This window comes from Cydia splendana, chromosome 17 (genome assembly GCF_910591565.1).
Source record: "Cydia splendana chromosome 17, ilCydSple1.2, whole genome shotgun sequence".
In the NCBI taxonomy this organism is placed as follows: Eukaryota; Metazoa; Arthropoda; class Insecta; order Lepidoptera; family Tortricidae; genus Cydia; species Cydia splendana.
Genome location: NC_085976.1, coordinates 11692181 through 11711301, shown reverse-complemented (window position 1 = coordinate 11711301; position 19121 = coordinate 11692181). Strand labels below are relative to the sequence as shown.

General features: G+C 35.4%; 1 protein-coding gene across 1 annotated transcript in view; it reads right to left on the bottom strand.

The window, feature by feature from the left end:
- LOC134798974 (phorbol ester/diacylglycerol-binding protein unc-13-like) overlaps positions 1-19121 on the bottom strand; it is a 140059-nt gene that overhangs the window by 40410 nt on the left and 80528 nt on the right. Inside the window, exons 4-5 of the mRNA XM_063771399.1 lie at positions 6629-6743; positions 3163-3286 (exon numbers count right to left, since the gene is read on the bottom strand). Of these exons, the coding sequence (XP_063627469.1) occupies positions 3163-3286; positions 6629-6743 (239 nt within the window). The remainder of the gene's footprint in view (positions 1-3162; positions 3287-6628; positions 6744-19121) is intronic.

Genomic DNA, 19121 nt, shown 5'->3' with positions numbered 1-19121 from the left:
CAGGCGTCCCCCTCTGTCGAAAATAGGCGGCCAATGGTCAACCACATGTATGGACTGACGTTTATCTGACATGACGTACCTATACATTTGATGTGCCCCTCCCCCGCAAAAAACGGCAGACTATTTTGTACCGAGAATTATAGACATGGCGTCTCCGTTGGTTATATCCTCTAAGGCCCCGACGGAACATCTAGTTTGCTTGTAAGGTCCTTGGTAACGAATTCGTATTAGTTTTCGTTTGCTCTAACATTTGTATGTTCACAAAATTTATTTGTAAGTTGTTGTTGTGTTGAAAATAAATTTACATGGATTATGATCCTGTTATCAAATAAGTAGGCTTGTCATTATCGAGAAGAGATTGGATATGGATACCTATTATTCGACCGGGGTCACTCAACTACTTGCAGCTCCAAATGTATGAAAGCACGACGTAAGTAAATAAATATCAAATTTTACCAGACATAACATAACAAAACATAAATTCTCCACTATTAATAAGATCCACCTTCCACAGCCATAATATTTAATGAAATTAAATAAAAGAGAAAATATACATATAAGTAAGTATTAAGTAAATAAACACTTTAATGTACGAAATAAGTATCATACCCCTGACATTTAGTACATTACAAAAGATCGTTAAAGGCGAATATTCTACGCTAGTCCACGAAATAGTGAAAAATAAATTCGTGCCATTTTATCCAAGCCCAACTCATTAGCGCATACCTACCGAGAGCTGCTACTAATGAGCTTCCATAGTTCATGAATAGGACAGAATAAAGACTAACCTCGGAGTATAAGGCCTTGAACTTGAAAACTTACTGGTATAAAGCTTCAACTCAATTTGGCTAGGGCAGCCCGGTAGGTCGACTTTCAAACCGGAGCTCGGAGGTCATGGGTTCGATTTTGTGCCCGTTTCTCAGAAATTATGTACTTACATCATCATTATCTGGTATTACGAATAGGTTGATGTTCGAAAGCAAAAAAGAACAGATATTGTAAGAAATTATTCAGCTTTCTTGTAGTAGGTACCTACAGTTACCATCAGATATATGAGAGCGACCGAGGTGCTCAAAAATATCCGAACATGCACTTAAAACATCTTAATAATAGAGGCTTTGCTCAGATATTTGTGATCACCTTGGGTGCTCAGAAATATCTGATGGCGACTATACAAAACTACCATATCACCACTAGCGTGAAACCTAGATACTTTAATCATTATCATAAAATATAACTTTCTCGTCTCAGACCATTGACCCGAAAACGTTTCCGAACACTAAAATTATGAGCATTTCTCATGATAACCTAAAAATAGGGGGTTATTCGTTCTTTACTAGGACATAAAATTGGCAAGGCCACCAGTCAGACGGCGCCACGGTGGCACAGTTGAGCTCCTTGCCAAGATTCTGGGATCTTTTCCTTTTTGTTGACCGCAATATATTTTCATATAGTGGGTTTACATCCACGATTGAGTGGTGTTAGGATGTTTTTTACAAGCTTAACCCGGTTACCAAACAAGTCTGTTTTTAGGAATAAATTTATGAAGTTGTATAAGTAGAGGATTTCTCGCGATCAGATTGAAATAAAAGAAAAAAATATAAGATTAGTGATTAAAATAATTCACCGAACCTTTAAACCACTTAAACTTCTATTGGGTGAGTTTAGGATAGTAATCATATATTAAGATGGTCATACTAAACAAATTTCTCCATGCACAAACTTACACAAAATCACCAAAAAAAATCCTAATGGCCCGATGAGGGCCCGAAGTAAACGAAACGTTTGGACCCGAGGTTTTTTTTTTTCACGTTATTCGTATCGGTCTTTTGGGAAACCTTGTTCAGTATGACCATCTTAATATATTTTTGACATTCGGAATCATGACCCCAAAACCACCCAGTATAGTGCGACATAAAATAGTAAAAATAAAATAAAATGGAACTAAAAAAATTCCATACCTACCAGTGGCGGCGCGTCAAACATATCCATAGGCAAGCCGGGGCTAATTTGGCTTACATATTTCCTTTACAACTCTGCTCAAACGTCCAAAAACAGGCAAGCCGGTGGGAATCGGCTTTTATGCAAGCCCCGCCACTGATAGCTACTAAATTATTGCCATGTTTAAGCATTTTACGTCAAAAATATGACAGTTAAGTACCTAGGAAGTGGTGCCCTCTATAATTTTCTACACTTTCTTGTCGTACTATAAGTAAAGCTTAGGGATGCCAACGACAATTCGACGTGGAGATCGAAAATTCTAAAAGTGGACGGAGTGGACCCTAACCAACTCTAGATAAAAAATCTTACGTCGCATGATGTGGTTCATGGACATTGATTGGCGATGATCACGAAAACTATTTGACTGCCAATTCCCGTTGTCGTAAAAATATATTTCGTCATGATATCGCATGGAGCCTTCAATCGATATAAATTGTGATGCTGTTTCGTCTCACAGGGGACTCGTTGTTTAAATTTATGAATGTTTGAATTGTTTTATGTACAGGTTGACTCAAAACGTTGACAATGAATTTTTAGAAAAAAAATTCACACTTATGCGTCTTATAAAAAATAAAAACTACGATTATTTAACAAAACGTAATCATCTTCAAATATTTTTCCTTTAGCTTTGCTACACAAATGTAAGCGTTTGTTACAATTATCAACAATATATTACTTAGTAAAATAAATGTCAATGTGTTTCTCTGTAAAGTCTGTAATTTGAATAATAGTATATTAACTAGAGGTAAATGAAATTCAAAGACTAATAAAAAATAAGTATCACTTATTCCAGTAATATTGGTTGTTTTCAGATATAGCAATAGATTTTTTCAGTTGTTAAAAGTTATATTACAGCTAACATCGCAGTACAATATAAATTTGAGCCAGACTGACAGCTGTCACAGAAGCATAAAGAAATTTACTGAAAACTACCTGTACGCATTACCGGTCAATTATATAGAGGTGATGGGCGATTGAAGGGGCGTATGTTTACAATATGTATACCTATCAAAAGGCGATTCAATCCTGCATTCTCGCAACAAGTTAGCCACACAGGCACACAGTCTGTTGGCCACGAAGCTCCCTCTACAAGTTCACTTGCGTTGAGATGCTCAGTAACACTCAGTATATGCATTTATGCATATATAATAGTAAACTTACCGAAAGGCGGTTCAAACCGGCAGTCAAGCAGCAGAGCGTGGCCCGTGGGCCCCGTGGTGCCCACAACGGCCCCGCCTCGCATCATCAACTGGGCTTCGAGCTCTACCCAGCGACCGCCGCACTCCTGCTGAACGATAAAAGACTTTATTGTCGTTTTACTTCAATTAAGTACTATCTTTGAAAAAGAGTGATTCAAACTGTATGTACCTACGTGCCAACCTTTCCAATTCATAAACAAAACTTGGGGTTTACAAACTGTGCCCAAAGCGGAGCTGGCCCTAGGATCAAAAAGTTTGAATAAGTACTAGGTAGTCAGTCTAGGCAGCGAAAAGGTTTAACATCATTTAAAGAAAACAAATATTCTATCTACCCATACAAGGATGCCAACCCTAGTGAGTATTATATTCTTTGATGCCAACACTGTTTTAACAATTTCGAGGGTCAAACCCGATAAATCGAGATATTTTGTCAGTTAAATAAGAACTCTAATACACACGTCACATATAGTTCTAATTTCAAAAACTTGTTTGCACGACTTACCGGGTTTTACCGCACACCCTCGAATTTTTACTATGAGAGTGAGGAGCCTGATAAAGTGATCACGCGAATCAAGGTCGTATCAAAATAAGATGTAATCTATATCAAATTTTAAAATTAGAATCGTATAATCCTTTAAGAACTTGGTACCTATGTAACGTGGAAAACCAAAACACAGTCATTAGAGAGCTTACAGTAACTTTGTATATTTTGTATCTTAGTTATATTTATTAAACAAATTATATCCATTATCATACTTTTATAAAGGCATTTATGTAAAGTTAAGAATTCATTATGTTATGGTTATAATAAAAGTTACGAACATCATTAAATAATCGATAGCCGACGATGGTCGTCGATAAGTGCTACATTGTTTGACTTAATTAAGGCCAATCTTTCCTTGATAACTTACATAAAGTAAACCCCACCCTGAGTTTATGATATGGCAATTATGCTTACAAAGTCAACTGCCATTTACTTCTACTAATTAGAAATACTAGCTGTTACTTTAAATCGATAGCGTTTTTGACGTTCTAGCGATAGCTAATATCACTATGTCAATGCTTTTGGAGTTTTGTAAAAAGTAAAAAAAAAAACTTGAAAACATACAACTCGAGACCACAATAACTTGCAACACAACTACAAAAAAAATAAGTTTTTTGGGGAAGTTATTGTAAATAGTGATTTCTACTTAAAGTATGTAAAAGTTACTTAGCAATGTCAATGCGATTCCCAAAGACTTTTTCACGAAGAAAAATGAAAAGGCAAACTGGCTAGGGAATTAAGTTTACGAACAGTCTTATTAGATTTAAAAGGTAATTGTTATAGGTTTGTTATAGGTGTGTAGGTTGCTGATGAAACGTTAAGGTACCTAACTAAAACGGCCAAAGACAGGCAAAAAATCCTGACATTTACGAGAATAATGTTAAAATAATAGGAAAGGTAAGCGGAACAATCACGGCACGATAGATCTCCAAACCAACGTGGGAGGAAACTCGATGCTTAGGTATAGGCAAAGAGAATAGATAGTATAGAGGGATATTGCCAAAGTAAATTTTGTAGTCACGGTACATTTACTGCCATCTATCGACACACGATGAAAACTTAAAATAAAATTGAAAATGTATAAATTAATCAAAATAAGTTTACGGATAAATGATTTTTAATTTTTATTGTTGAGACTGACCCATGTTCTTTCACTGATATGTGTTAAAACTGTTAAACATCAAACGGTGTCGTCAACGCCATCTAGCCGAGAATAGGCCAAAGGTATGGCGCCATCTATACGAGAATGACTTTTTCTTGATTTCCGAGGCACGTTTTTTTCTTAGACTTTATTTATCTTATACGGAGTTACATATATCTTTGGTATAGGTATCCTTGCCATCAGCCATTTGTGACATGAAATTTGATTACCGAACGATATAGTATGCATATTATTATCATGAACAAAGTAAAAATAACATGTTATTTATATTAGACTAAATGAAATATTAAAAACACCCTCGATTTTTTTCGTAAATATAAGAAGTAGTAGAATCATGAATTCATGAAAATGAAAGTCGATACCAAAAATAACAATATATATACATGTACCTACCTAAGTAAAGCCTACGTATATTTTCTAGTTAACACTATGTATATCGTCATTTTGATTTAGGTATACTTTTACTTCCTTATATTTTAAGCCATACCTAATGTATTCAATATTTAAATATTTTTAACTGAAAGTGCCAAAAGGTATTTTTCTTCCTTGATTTTCTTACCAGATATTTTGGTACAAAACCCTAAAAATTGGACTGTTGTTAGAGGCCATTACAATTTTGGTTAATTTACCAATAAGAATAACTAAGAGGGTTTCCCAGTTCCACCACGTTCGGGCGCCATTGTAGCGCTACACAATGACCAGTTGTGTTCTGGATCAAGTGTTTGCTCAGACTTCGAACCATGTTAAATTAACGAGCAGTTGGTCTATAGACGCCTAGTTAACACAATGGTTAATTTAACTTAATTTATAAATCAATAACTTATTTATTCGTGAAGCTGGTTGGTTGTTTGGAAGGTGGAAGTTTGAATTTGGGACACGATTAATTTATTTAACATCTTACAGTAAGTACAATACATCGGGAAAGAACCAAAATGAAAAGATCCGATCAGCCGGGCCGTCGAAATGATGCCGTTTGTAGCATGGTTGCAGTACAAGACCAGTGGTTGACAGATCCTTGGACAAGGTAAGTATATGACCAGCAATGGTCATCTTCAAAAGGTTAATGAACAAAAGAATAAATAATACCTGATAACACTTGAAATTTAGGGGAAATGTAATAGCCAAATGACAAAATTTGCTGATTGAGGTACCTAATACCTAATCTCGATCAAGATAGTAGAAATCTAATTCATTTTCCGAATCGAGCCGACAGTGCCTAAAGTGACTCGGCATTACTAGATTTTCAATCTGAATCCATTATAGCCCGCATTACAGGATAAGTAGCCACTTACTGGATCTCCGAAATTCTCTTTAAGATTATTATTACTATATAAATACGATAGATTATTACTATTTCAAAAGACTAGGTGACCTGAGAGGTTTCGAATCTAACGACAGTTATTATGCTGAATATCGGACTCAATTTAATGTCTGACTTGCATTTTTTAGTATAATATTTCATTAAAAATGTTTTATTCGATTTTAGTGAATACTTTACTAGACTGTGCTCCTACTTTGTCCGCTTAGTTTTTAATTTTTAAAAGGAAAACGCAAGTACTCGAAATTTCATTTTAACACTCAATGCGCTTACTTAAAATAGTTTTAAGAAATTGAAATTGCATGGCTTTTTTCTTCAAACATAGCCGGACACAACACAATGCTTTAACTCGATCAGCAATTCACGGTTCATTTCAGCAGCTTACCTATCCTTTTCTGACTCACCTCGTTATAAGCGACGGAGGTGAGAGGCAAGTAGTGGTAGCCGAGCGCCCGGTCCCAGATGACGCCTTTGTTCCACACCTCTACTAGTAAGCCCTGGTTGATGTCGTTGGTTTCACTGTGGACAAAACGTACGTTCAGTTTTTAGGGTTCCGTACCCAAAGGGTAAAACGGGACCCTATTACTAAGACTTCGCTGTCCGTCCGTCCGTCCGTCCGTCCGTCCGTCCGTCCGTCCGTCCGTCTGTCACCAGGCTGTATCTCACGAACCGTGATAGCTAGACAGTTGAAATTTTCACAGATGATGTATTTCTGTTGCCACTGTTCTTATAACAACAAATACTAAAAACAGAGTAAATAACTTCGGACCTGTTATATGGTAGAACAACAGTCTATAGAACCTAATAGGGTAATTCGCCAGTAACTGGCCACTTTTAGTATCTGGCCACCCCAAAACCAAAAATGAATTCTATTCACCTATAAATAGAATTCATTTTAGTATAAGGTGACCAGTCATTGAAACCTTAAAATATGTACTAGAATGATCTGTGAATAGAATTCATTTTTAGTTTAGGGCGGCCTGTTACTAAAAGTGGCCAGTTACTGGCGAATTACCCCATTTAAGTTTAATTATAGTCTAGGGTGTAAAAGTTGTATTGTTTTAGGGTTCCGTACCCAAAGGGTAAAACGGGACCCTATTACTAAGACTTCGCTGTCCGTCCGTCCGTCCGTCCGTCCGTCCGTCCGTCTGTCACCAGGCTGTATCTCACGAACCGTGATAGACAGTTGAAATTTTCACAGATGATGTATTTCTGTTGCCGCTATAACAACAAATACTAAAAACAGAATAAAATAAAGATTTAAATGGGGCTCCCATACAACAAACGTGATTTTTGACCAAAGTTAAGCAACGTCGGGAGTGGTCAGTACTTGGATGGGTGACCGTTTTTTTTTGCTTTTTTTTTTGTTTTTTTTTTGCATTATGGTACGGAACCCTTCGTGCGCGAGTCCGACTCGCACTTGCCCGGTTTTTTTATATTTATTGCTATACATTAACAAAATAATTAAGGTCAATGTGGCGAAGACCGGCATAAACAATTTATTGCAGGGAAGACCGCTATAGGGCAAGAACTCTCGTATTTGTGTACATACGTCGCTCAGACAAAGTCAGAAAGATCTTTTGTATACTCTGTATCTTTAGGTATTTAAATAAGAGTAAATAAATAATTGGTACATTTTCGGGTAGTTATAACATTTATTGGTTAACCAACCAAATACAAAACTGCTTGGATCAGTCACTAAACGGCCTGACTTTAACCTATATTATTTGATCGTGTAATGTTTTCATCTACCCTCAACTGGCTTAAGGAGCCATGTGAGGGTAAATTTTGTTTACTTTTATTTAAATACCTAAAGATACAGACTACAGGTAGAGTATTTGTGTACAATACAAACGAAGGGTTAAAAGCGACGAAAGAGCTTGTATACGGTCTTTAGTGTAGTAAATGAAGCAAGTTGTTGTATGGAGACCCATGCATTAATTTCTCAGTCGATGAAATTTAGCTTGGTTATTGTATAGTATGAGCCGAGACTAACATTATAAATATCCAAAAAAAAACACTCCTAAGTTAGGTAAAAACACAAATCTGATTATATATTGAACCGAGTAATTCCTCAGTCCAAAATTATTTTACAAAATAAGTTATTTGTATCAGTATGTGATACTAGAAAAAAATCTAAAAGTTTTGTCAAACATGAGAATATTTTTTTATGATACTTCCTTTTTTTGACGCTCATTTTCATCGAAAAATTGCTCTGTCATTTTTTTCTTCTTATATGATCTTAGAATATAATTTGGCGCAGTGGGTAAAAAAATCCAAAAAAAATGCGTATCGAAATGTATGTATTATAGAACTATTAAAAACTGGGAGTGGAAAATTTTTAGATTTTCATTTTGTAGGTATAAAACGGCAATAAATTGGCATTCCAGTGAAAAAATTAGACTGAGCAATTTTCCGGTCCAAGACACGCCAAAAAATTTTATTTTCTTAATACTGGTATTTCTGCTGAGATATTTTTTTGATATTTCATATATTGTTGCAATACGTTACATGAATATGTCTTGTGAAGAAAGTTTGAACGGAGCATTTTTCCGTAAAAAGATATTAACGATTTAAGACTGTAGGTATTTACTTTAATTCTATTATTATTATTCTTTAGAAATTTATACAATACTTTTTATTTATTGATACTTTATCATACTGTAAAGTTTTTTCTGGCTGAGGAATTACTGCGGGGTCCACTACCTTTATTTACTACACTACTTCCCTTACATACGGTTTCCCACATTTACCTTATGCCACTAATACTCGGTTCCTGTTTTTTATTCGTCCTATTGAGCTTTTTTAAAATAGTGGATGTAATCACTTGAGGATCAAACACCTATTAAAAAACTCTGAAGCCTAAAACCGGAAGTAATGTAGGTAGGTACATAATTATTTTAACCACAATTATCTACATATGAATCTATTAATGATTGTCATAAATTGCATTTATCACACACTTTTTATTCTGTTCGACATTCACTGGCTTCGACTAAATTAAAACATTTAATAATGCCATAATTTCACAATTATTGAAAAACGAATTAATTTTTGTACTGAGCAGAGGTATCTTAAACTACCACAATGATTGAAGTAAAGGTAAAATGGAAACTTCACCGCCTAGGGCAGGGGTCTCCAAACCCCGGCCCGTGACGCATTCCAATCCGGCCCGCGGGGTTCAGCATTCTTTGAGAGTGGAACTGTTCCTAACAGCAGCAACCAGATACCCTCCCCCGGCGGAAAAACCGACGGTGGCCTGCGCGAAAGTTTCTGAGGCGCAATATGGCCCTCAGGTAAAAAAGTTTGGAGACCCCTGGTCTAGGGCAAAACTCGATCTTGTGACTCGCTGATGCCAGCCCCCGATCTAACAACTAAGTAGCCGAGAGTTGCAGCTTTTATTCCGAGGTAGAGGTTTTTCCATTTTTTTTATTTATTTTAAACATTAGGTACTGACACAAACCTTCGGCGCTATAATATCTTGACGACATTATCCTCGGCCTCGCAAAAACAAAATCGCTCTCTCCTCATAAGAATATATTGCAGAAACCCTAAATTGGGCCGACATAGAACATGATCTGGGTTCTCCCTGGGGGGCATAAACGATTCCTGTGCCCAAATACATTGATATCATGAAACACAAAAACGGTACCTACTAGGAAACAGTTACATAAGATAATTAATCAAAATTCAAAAAAGTGCAAGTAGGCCTCAAAAGTTTACAGTGACTATATCGGGTAAAACAGAACGAAGGACTTTTACGCAAACGGGGAAGTGTTTAGGCTACGTACTTTATTTTTCGCTTATTAATAACGTTAATATTTCTACAGTTTATTAAACGTTAGTGCAAAAATCTGTGTTTACCCTAGCAAGTAGATCTTATTGAACGACATGACATGATTGACATGTGTCAATTTAAAATGTAAATAACTTTGTAAGGTTGTCACCAACACAAAAATATTTAATTTTAATGATATTGTTTTACTTTTTAATCCAGCTTTACGATTATAATAACTCGGTTGTAGATCACTTAGATAATACTATCCTTTCAGCTCAGTCTCTAGAAATGTAATGTTCCATCCTGTATATTGTCATGAAAACATTTTAGATAGTAACATTTAATATAGGAACTGGGTAAACATTACAATTATAACTAAAATAAGTCCACTGCAAAATATCGCGAATTTTAACTTCAGTTATTCGATTAACTAAAAACAAAAATACTTAACATTCGCGTTTTTAGGGTTCCGTATCCAAAGGGTAAAACGGGACCCTATTACTAAGACTTCGCTGTCCGTCCGTCCGTCCGTCTGTCACCAGGCTGTATCTCACGAACCGTGATAGCTAGACAGTTGAAATTTTCACAGATGATGTATTTCTGTTGCCGCTATAACAACAAATACTAAAAACAGAATAAAATAAAGATTTAAATGGGGCTCCCATACAACAAACGTGATTTTTGACCAAAGTTAAGCAACGTCGGGAGTGGTCAGTACTTGGATGGGTGACCGTTTTTTTTTTGCTTTTTTTTTTGTTTTTTTTTTTTGCATTATGGTACGGAACCCTTCGTGCGCGAGTCCGACTCGCACTTGCCCGGTTTTTTTATTAATTATCATAATATGCAGAAACTAAGTGATCGACGTGATTGTACCGATGCTGTTGTTCTTTACAAAATAATTCACTCACATCTAGATGTTCCCTCGCTACTTCAAGAGATTTTCTTCAAAGTCTCTCGCAGCAGGCAACGTATGTGTCGCAAAAAGGAGCTATTCGGAATACCTAAAACTAGAAATTGTTATGCACGTAATAATTATATTAGGCGTGCTTGTAGGTTATTTAATAATAATTCAAAACTGTCTGAAGTCGATATATTCAATTGCTCGATATATGATGTTAGGAAAGCATTCAAATAATAATTAGGATCATTCCCCTTTAATTGCATTTAATAAATAAACATATATTATATAGGTACCTATATGTGAGTGTGCAAGTATATTACAACTACTTTATTGTGTATACACATTATATATATATATATATATATATATATATATATATATATATATATATATATATATATATATATATATATATATATATATATATATATAAGTTGAAGTTGGTACAGTGAAGGAATTAATGAATAAAACACTAATAATAATGTAATTTTTGCGACTTCGACTGTACCCTGATAAATAAAATTAGCTATAGCTCAGATATTTTTGTTTAAAGTAATTATAACTGTAATTAGCTGTCGTATTTTTAATTGAGGAAACTGTAGGTTTAAGTATATTATCATATCTTTCTGTTTAACTGTAAATGTATACAACCGTGAAATAAACAATAAATTAAATTAAAAATTAAAAAAATTTCGATCCTGGCCGATTGGTGGATGAAACCCTGATTAATTCTGCAGAATCAAAGGTAAACAAAATAAATACGCGATACATCAGGAAAAACATATTATTCAGTACTTTTGATCCACCAAAATAATAGTACTTAAATCTAGGACGTTTAATAGATAATAGGTAAGATGGGTAAATAATAATGTTTTGTCATAATGTTTTGTTCGGCGTAATATTAAACTTAATGCTCTTACAATACCACAGCCTGCGTATCATCTTGTTCAATGTTACTAGAACCTATAACAAGATTATACACAAATCAATACCTACTCCGAGAACTAGTTCCGTAACTGAAGTGAAACCAAAAGAGTTAAGGCGGTAAAGATAATGTTAAATATCCCTTTGGCGTCGCGCCAAATATCTTGGCCGTATTTCCTGACCGAATCTCTACGCAAGCAGCTGGCCTTGTATTCCTCTCACTTACTTAGCTCCTGCCTAGCATAGACCAAAATAAATGAGTCCCCTAGATCCTTAAGAAATACGCGTTTTAGGGAGCATTTATTCTGGTTTGACAGAGGCTTATACTCTGTTAGTCATATGAATAAGCTCTGAGAGGGGTAGCTGTCAGGGCCTTTGGCCGCCTTGACATGTACATGTAGTTAGGCGTCCCTTCTAAGGGACGAACATGTTTCGTCAAGGGTGCCTTACCCTTAAGCATTGGTAGGATGTTATCGTGTGTATATAGGTATAAGTTATAACATATAATTGTAAAGTTTTACCTATGTAAGTACTTAAGATATATACATTGTGATTTCTAAACATAAATTAGTACCTATTGCACATATTTATTGAGATTACTAGAATGTTATTGTGTTCTAAACTGCAGGCTTTAAATGCAAATGTTATGTTTAAATCAATGTAAAGCAAATTTGACGACACAAATATTTTCTATTTGTGTTTCATCAGCAATAGGTCAGTTACTAATGTTACTACATAGGAATATACAAAGGTCCATTGATTGTATGGTGTTCAAAGTCTAATAAAATATTTATTAGGGTAAATTTCTGAACACGATTTTTTTTCTGTCCGTGATGAAAATCGGGGGTTAGCATCAGATAATACTTACCATTTTTTTTTTACATAAAGAAGTCACACTTTCACACCGAGTTCCATATGAATTCACTGATTAATTGGTTTTTAGAGTACACTTAAAAATACATAAAGGCTCAAATTACTACTCCCGTGCCCTGTCCGGAATCTACTTTTGAGCATAATGAAAAATCCTACGAAAAATTGTACATTAGTATCACTAATTTAGTATCAAATACTTAAACTAGATGATATTTACTATCACTGAGCACATACACTATTAACTTCATTGTGGTAAATAGCTCGTGATCGATGTTTAAATTTTGTCCGAGCGCGCGAGTACAATTTCGTCGGCAAAACTCAAAGGGCTCTGACAGCCGACGTCTGTATTTGAACCGCCTCGTGTCCCGCCTCACCTGTACTGGCAGTATTCGGCTGTCTCTCAAAGCAAGCGGATGTACGTCAAGCCGCGGCGTGTTCGAGCAAATCGCGTAATTATTTCGGAATCCGGGTGGGCGACAATTTTATTCTAATTTCGATGCCCCTTATAAATTTTATTTCCCACATAGCTTTTCAATAACAATTGTCATATTTAGGAGCCCTTTATGTATCTTTATGTTAGCGATAACATAACAGTTTGGTCAAACACGATTTAAATTTTTGGCGAATTTTTTTATTACGAATTCTAATTTCCGTGCCCTAATTCCCATGGAATATTTACCTAAAACAGCTGATTAAGTGGCACGGGAATTAGGAAGTATTACATATATTGTCAACAAATCTTTTATTGGGGGCACTGTAAGTTAATTGGCAATGTTTACGTCATATTATTATTACATATATATGTATATTGGCATTGAATATATATTATATGTAATAACAATATGACGTGTATCTTTGTATTTTACATTTAAGAAAATCTTAAAGAATGCACAAAAATCTGTGAACAGTTTTTAGTATAAGTACTATAATACATACAGGGTGGACCCGAATAACCCGGGCAATTTTAATACGTAAGGTAAGGTGGGGTAAGACGACACCGGGGTAAGACTCACTTGTATGGAATCCTCGTACTGTTAGTCTTGTCCCACCTTACCTTATTCATTGATCATATTATAAAATTAAAATATTATATAAACATAAAACTATTTTTGGAATTATTACATATTATAATACCTGTACCTAAGGTTACATAAAACAAAATGAATCAAATTTGCAATGTTCTTTTTTGTAAATTAGACAGCTGACAGCGTATGCCGTATAAAGTTTGAACATCTGGGAGACCGAGCTTTGCTCGGAAAACATATACCTACCTAAAAACTAAAAATGCGCGTTTTCCCAGAGATAACACCTAGCTAGATCGATTTTTCACCCCAGAAAACCCTCATAGTTCCTCATAGTTGTTATAAATTAGCTTTTCTAATACAAGAATAATTAAATATATCCTATTCTTACTATATTATAAATGCGAAAGTATCTCTGTCTGTCTGTCTGTTATCTTGTCACGCTTAAACCGCTGAACCAATATCATCTTGATGATATTTGGCATGGAGATAGTTTACCCCACCTTACCTCATATGTGGTCAAAATTTTTTTGTGTAATGAATTTATGAAGGCAGCATATTCGATTTCTTCAGATTAACTTACACAATAACTTCTTCTCACTGTGCCCCTATTTATTTCTTAGTATCATTTCCTATACGGTCATATACCAGATCATACACCTTGTACCTATCTACATGCAGATACATAATGACACTTTTTAATGAATAGTTTTGTATGTAAGGCGGACAAGTTTACGCAACTACTCAAAGTATTGTTTTGAAATATGTACATTTTACTAAGAAAGAGAGATTAGTTGCCATTAAAATAAAGGAAACGATTAGTCAAATACGTAGTTTTTAGTGTATCATACTTTCGTAGATTTGTCGTCCGAAACTAAAATTAAAGAAGGTAAATATGTTCGATGCCGCTTCAGTATGGTTGCAGTATTTTATTGTAGATTAAAATATACATAAATAATAGTTTTAACTACCAAAATAAGTTAAGAAAACAATTCCTGGGCCATGTTCTAATTTCCGTGCTAGTAAAATCTAATTCCCATGGACACACTAATTCCCGTGCCCTGACCAAAATTTTAAATTGAAATAACTTTTATAGTTTTATGAATATTTTTACCCAATAAGAAAATTAAAGTTTATTATATTTTTTATCAAATTATCAGCATATTTTTTTTTGGGTAATGTTGGTATTTCAAAATTCCATGGGAATTAGACAAAAATGCTCGTTTGGTGAAATTGACCCATTAGCGTTTAAAATTTGTTGTGTGGTCAATGGATTGTCAAACGTCAACTAGATTAACTGTCAAATTCAGTTGACTTTATCTTAGACTTTACACAATATTTACAATTAGTGAAGTTTTGCTGGCACCGAAACAGAGGTGTGAAGGATTTGTTTTTGATACTTTTACAAGGGAAGTCAATATACTGACAAATAATTACATTGTGCGCTTACGCTACGTTTTACGCTGTGATCGTAAACAAACCAAAGGCGTGGTGCCGACGAACAAAAACATTTTATCGGATTACTGACCCAAAAATTAGTTTGTTTTGATAACTTTAAGGCGAGTTCGCGGGACGGGGCGGGGCGGGGAGTTTCAGGGTGACTCATGTCATGTAGAAATCTAGTGTGCAGGAGAAATAACTTATAGTGCGACATAAAATATATAAATAAAATAAAATGGAACTAAACAAGTCCATACTAAATTGTTGCCATGTTTAAGCATTTTACGTCAAAAATGTGACAGTTACGTAGGAAGTGGCGCCCTCATTTATTTTCTACTATTTTATGTCGCTCTGTAACTTTGACGGGGGGGTTTTGATGGGGGTATTCGGGGGGGGGCAAAATCTGGGACGCATTTTGAGTTTTTATATGTTTTCCGAGCAATGCTCTGTCTCCCAGATATTGTGTATATAAAACGCGAGAGTTTAAAGTGCTATATAAGACGATTTTATATTTTGGGTGCTCTTTATTGCCGAATAATATTCAAGTGTGCCCTATAAAGTGTTAAGTTTGCTAGTTTTAGTTTTAACAGTCGACTTAAGTAATTTTCATCATCTCGTTTATTTTCAACTTTACGGCATAAATAAAGAGGACTAAACGAGATGATGAAAATATTTTGAATTTGTCGCTTTTTTCAAATTTAATTTCCAAAATATCGATCCTAGAAGAAAAATTGTGAGGACCAAACTTGTAGAGAATCAAATTTCCTGCAATTTTTGTTCTCACGGTTTTACTGTAAAATCAAAAATGGCCGAGTTATTCAAGAAAAACCGTTTTTCGAATATACACAGGAGCCTTATTCAGTCTACTTTTTGAATTTACACTCCCAGTGACCCCCCCCCCCCCCCGAGGGACCTACGAAAAAAAAATCCAATAACTGATTATTCACAGGTCAAAATCTATAATGACTGAACTAAATTAACACCGAACCGATGGAGACGAACGCTCGCTTGCAGCATACTTGCAGCTGTAGGCCTGGCACATGATTGGCGCGACAGTATCTCGCGGCGAGATAGACTACCCGTCTTTTTCTAACTAAGTTAATCTAAGAGGGATGGGTAGTCCTATCTCGCCACGAGATACTGTCGTGCCAGTCATGTGCTAGCCCGACTGGAACTAAAAGACCTCGAAGGTTACGAAATATTGCTAAAGATTACGCCGAACCGTATAAAGAGAAATATTTTCTTGCCAGGATTTAAAGGCCTAAAATAACAGTCACGGATAAAGGTAGGCTTTAAAATGATCCAAATTTATTGCCTCATTATCTAGTTAAGCTAAAATTTGATTACTTAGGATCTATTTGATAGGTGATTTACTCTACATTTCCTATAATTAAAATAGGCATTCACTTCATGCCAAATTCTCAGTGTAATATTATTTAAATTCAACGCCCTCCCATAATCCTCATTCTGGGTAACATAATTTCCTGTGTAGGAACGAAAATCTTCATCAAGAAGCCATCGAAACCTAACTTTCCCATCCGCTAAGACCTCGACAAGCTAAGTAGCAAAAGGAACCCTATAACCCTCCAGCTGTCTCCAGATGTCTAATCAACCGACCGCTTAGAGTATGACACTTAGCACATTTCACAATTCACAATTCGGTTGCTGTCAAGTTGGTGCACTTAGGACTTTTCAAAACATATGGTGTTAATCCCAAACAAAGACCTAGATATTTTTTTATACTACATCGGTGGCAAACAAGCATACGACCCGCTTGATGGTAAGCGGTCACAGTAGCTTCCAGGGGTGTTATATGCGCGTATTTAATTTGGACTAGTAGATGAAAAACATTTCAATTATTAAACTTAATATGAAAGCAAACTTTCTGAACAAGTAATCGAATATTGTTAGGCAGGAATCAAACCTTATACGCTTATATACGTACTTATGAACCAGAATAAAATTATCTTCTATCTATAGGTACGGGATAAGAGTTATAAAATGGGCCACTAAATTTAAATTGAAGTGAATCACCTACCACTTACACACTAATGCCATTAGACTTTAAAATAATCGATTGTTTTATGCAGACCAATTATTTCACCAGAGAATTAAGCCCTCGTTTTAGACCGGGTCTCAATAGGGACAATTAGCTGCTTTCAGTCGGCGCTCGATTTTCAGCCGAATTCCTGCGGATTTTCCGATGCTCACATTGTCTGCAAATTACAGAGTAGGTACAGTGAAACAACGTAGGTGGGGATCACGAAAATAACCGCAGGACAGTTTTGTGAATTTAAAAATGATTAGCTTGTATATTTTCCCCCTTTTTCACATAACTTAACCACCTTTAGTGAATAGAATCAGGCGTTACTTTGCGGAAATCTATAATTATTAATCAAAACCAAAATATTACTTTGCTAATCCGCGAAAAGATAACGTGCTAGTCAATCAGTGCTAACCCGTTATACTTACTTGCGTATTTTTTTACATGCAATTAATGTTCCCACCCTCCCACCGTACAAATAAATACGCAAATAAATATAACAAACCACCACCAAAAGAACAATACTCGCCACGTGTTTCGCCTCTCTACGTAACGTTCGTGTGTCGTTGTTCGTGTAAGTATAACAGGTTAGCACTGATTGACTAGCACGTTATCTTTTCGCGGATTAGCAAAGTAATATTTTGGTTTTGATTAGCAACCTTTGTTTAACTTTGTTTCTTTCGCGATCTTGGATCGGTTGTTTGTCTATCGCCACCCATCAAAAATTTACTTCTATTCAATTTTCCTAGTACATATATTTCATAATGTACATATTTGAAGTTCGGAAATGTTTCTTTTCCCTCAAAACATTGGCCAGTGTGGTGTTAGATATACGGGATCAAATACGAAAAACCAATTTAAAAGACAATAAAGCGCTTCCTATAAACACACGTCCATTTTCAGAGATCCCATCTGGTTAGAAAAAATTGCAATCCCTGTCACGTAACCTTCATTCCCCTAACAATCTGTTACTTTATCTAGCTGACCAGACTATTCTTAGGCCCAGAATGACTTATCTTTATATAAAGATTATAGTTTTATGAGGCTTTGTATCATTAAAGCTGGCACATGTTCCAAATCACGATTGTATATCAGAGCAAGGAGTTAAAAGTCTAAGGGCTGGTACAGACGGACTGCATCCCGACTGCAACTTGTATGGGAACTGCACGCCGACGTTGCAGTTGGCGTGCAATCGGCGTGCAGTTCCCATACAAATTGCAGTCGGGTTTATTATTGGAGCTTATTAATTTGAAACTACTTCTTTATACTTAATAAAAAACCTGAAAAACGAATACCTACCTAGTACCTAGAGTCAAAAGTGCATACTCACTGCACTCACTTAGCTTACGAGCTCAATTTCAAAAAAATCTAAATTTTGAAAGCCTTTATCTCGTAAACTATTCCATCTACAGAGACAGTTCTAATCTCGTATTGTAGCAAATTCAGTCTTCTTTAAAAACGTCTAAGGAAGGTACTATCAAAAACTAGTCCTTTAGGGTTAGAATCGCCCAAAACTAAATAAAAACCGAAATTTTCGCAGGTTTTTCGATTTTTGACAAAGTTGCGTTCGGCGCTCAAAGTAACAAAATTGGATTATTAATTGGGCCAAGATCATAAATAAGTCTGCAAAAAATCAGAACTACCGGATTTGACGCAGAAGTGCGACGTTACAAAATTCTACAATTTCACTGTATTGGTAAAATTATAAAGCAAGTTCGGCAAACAATTGAACGCAATAGCTTTATCAATATTGTAAAAGTGTATTGTAAAGTGTTTACTACTACTACTATCAATATTTTTACAGTGCAAAGTAAACCAGTTGATTTTTGGAAACTAGACTTTGATTAAATTAACCATTGAAGATATGGTACCGAATTTTGGGTTGCCCCGCTCGCACCAACATATGTACTTACTG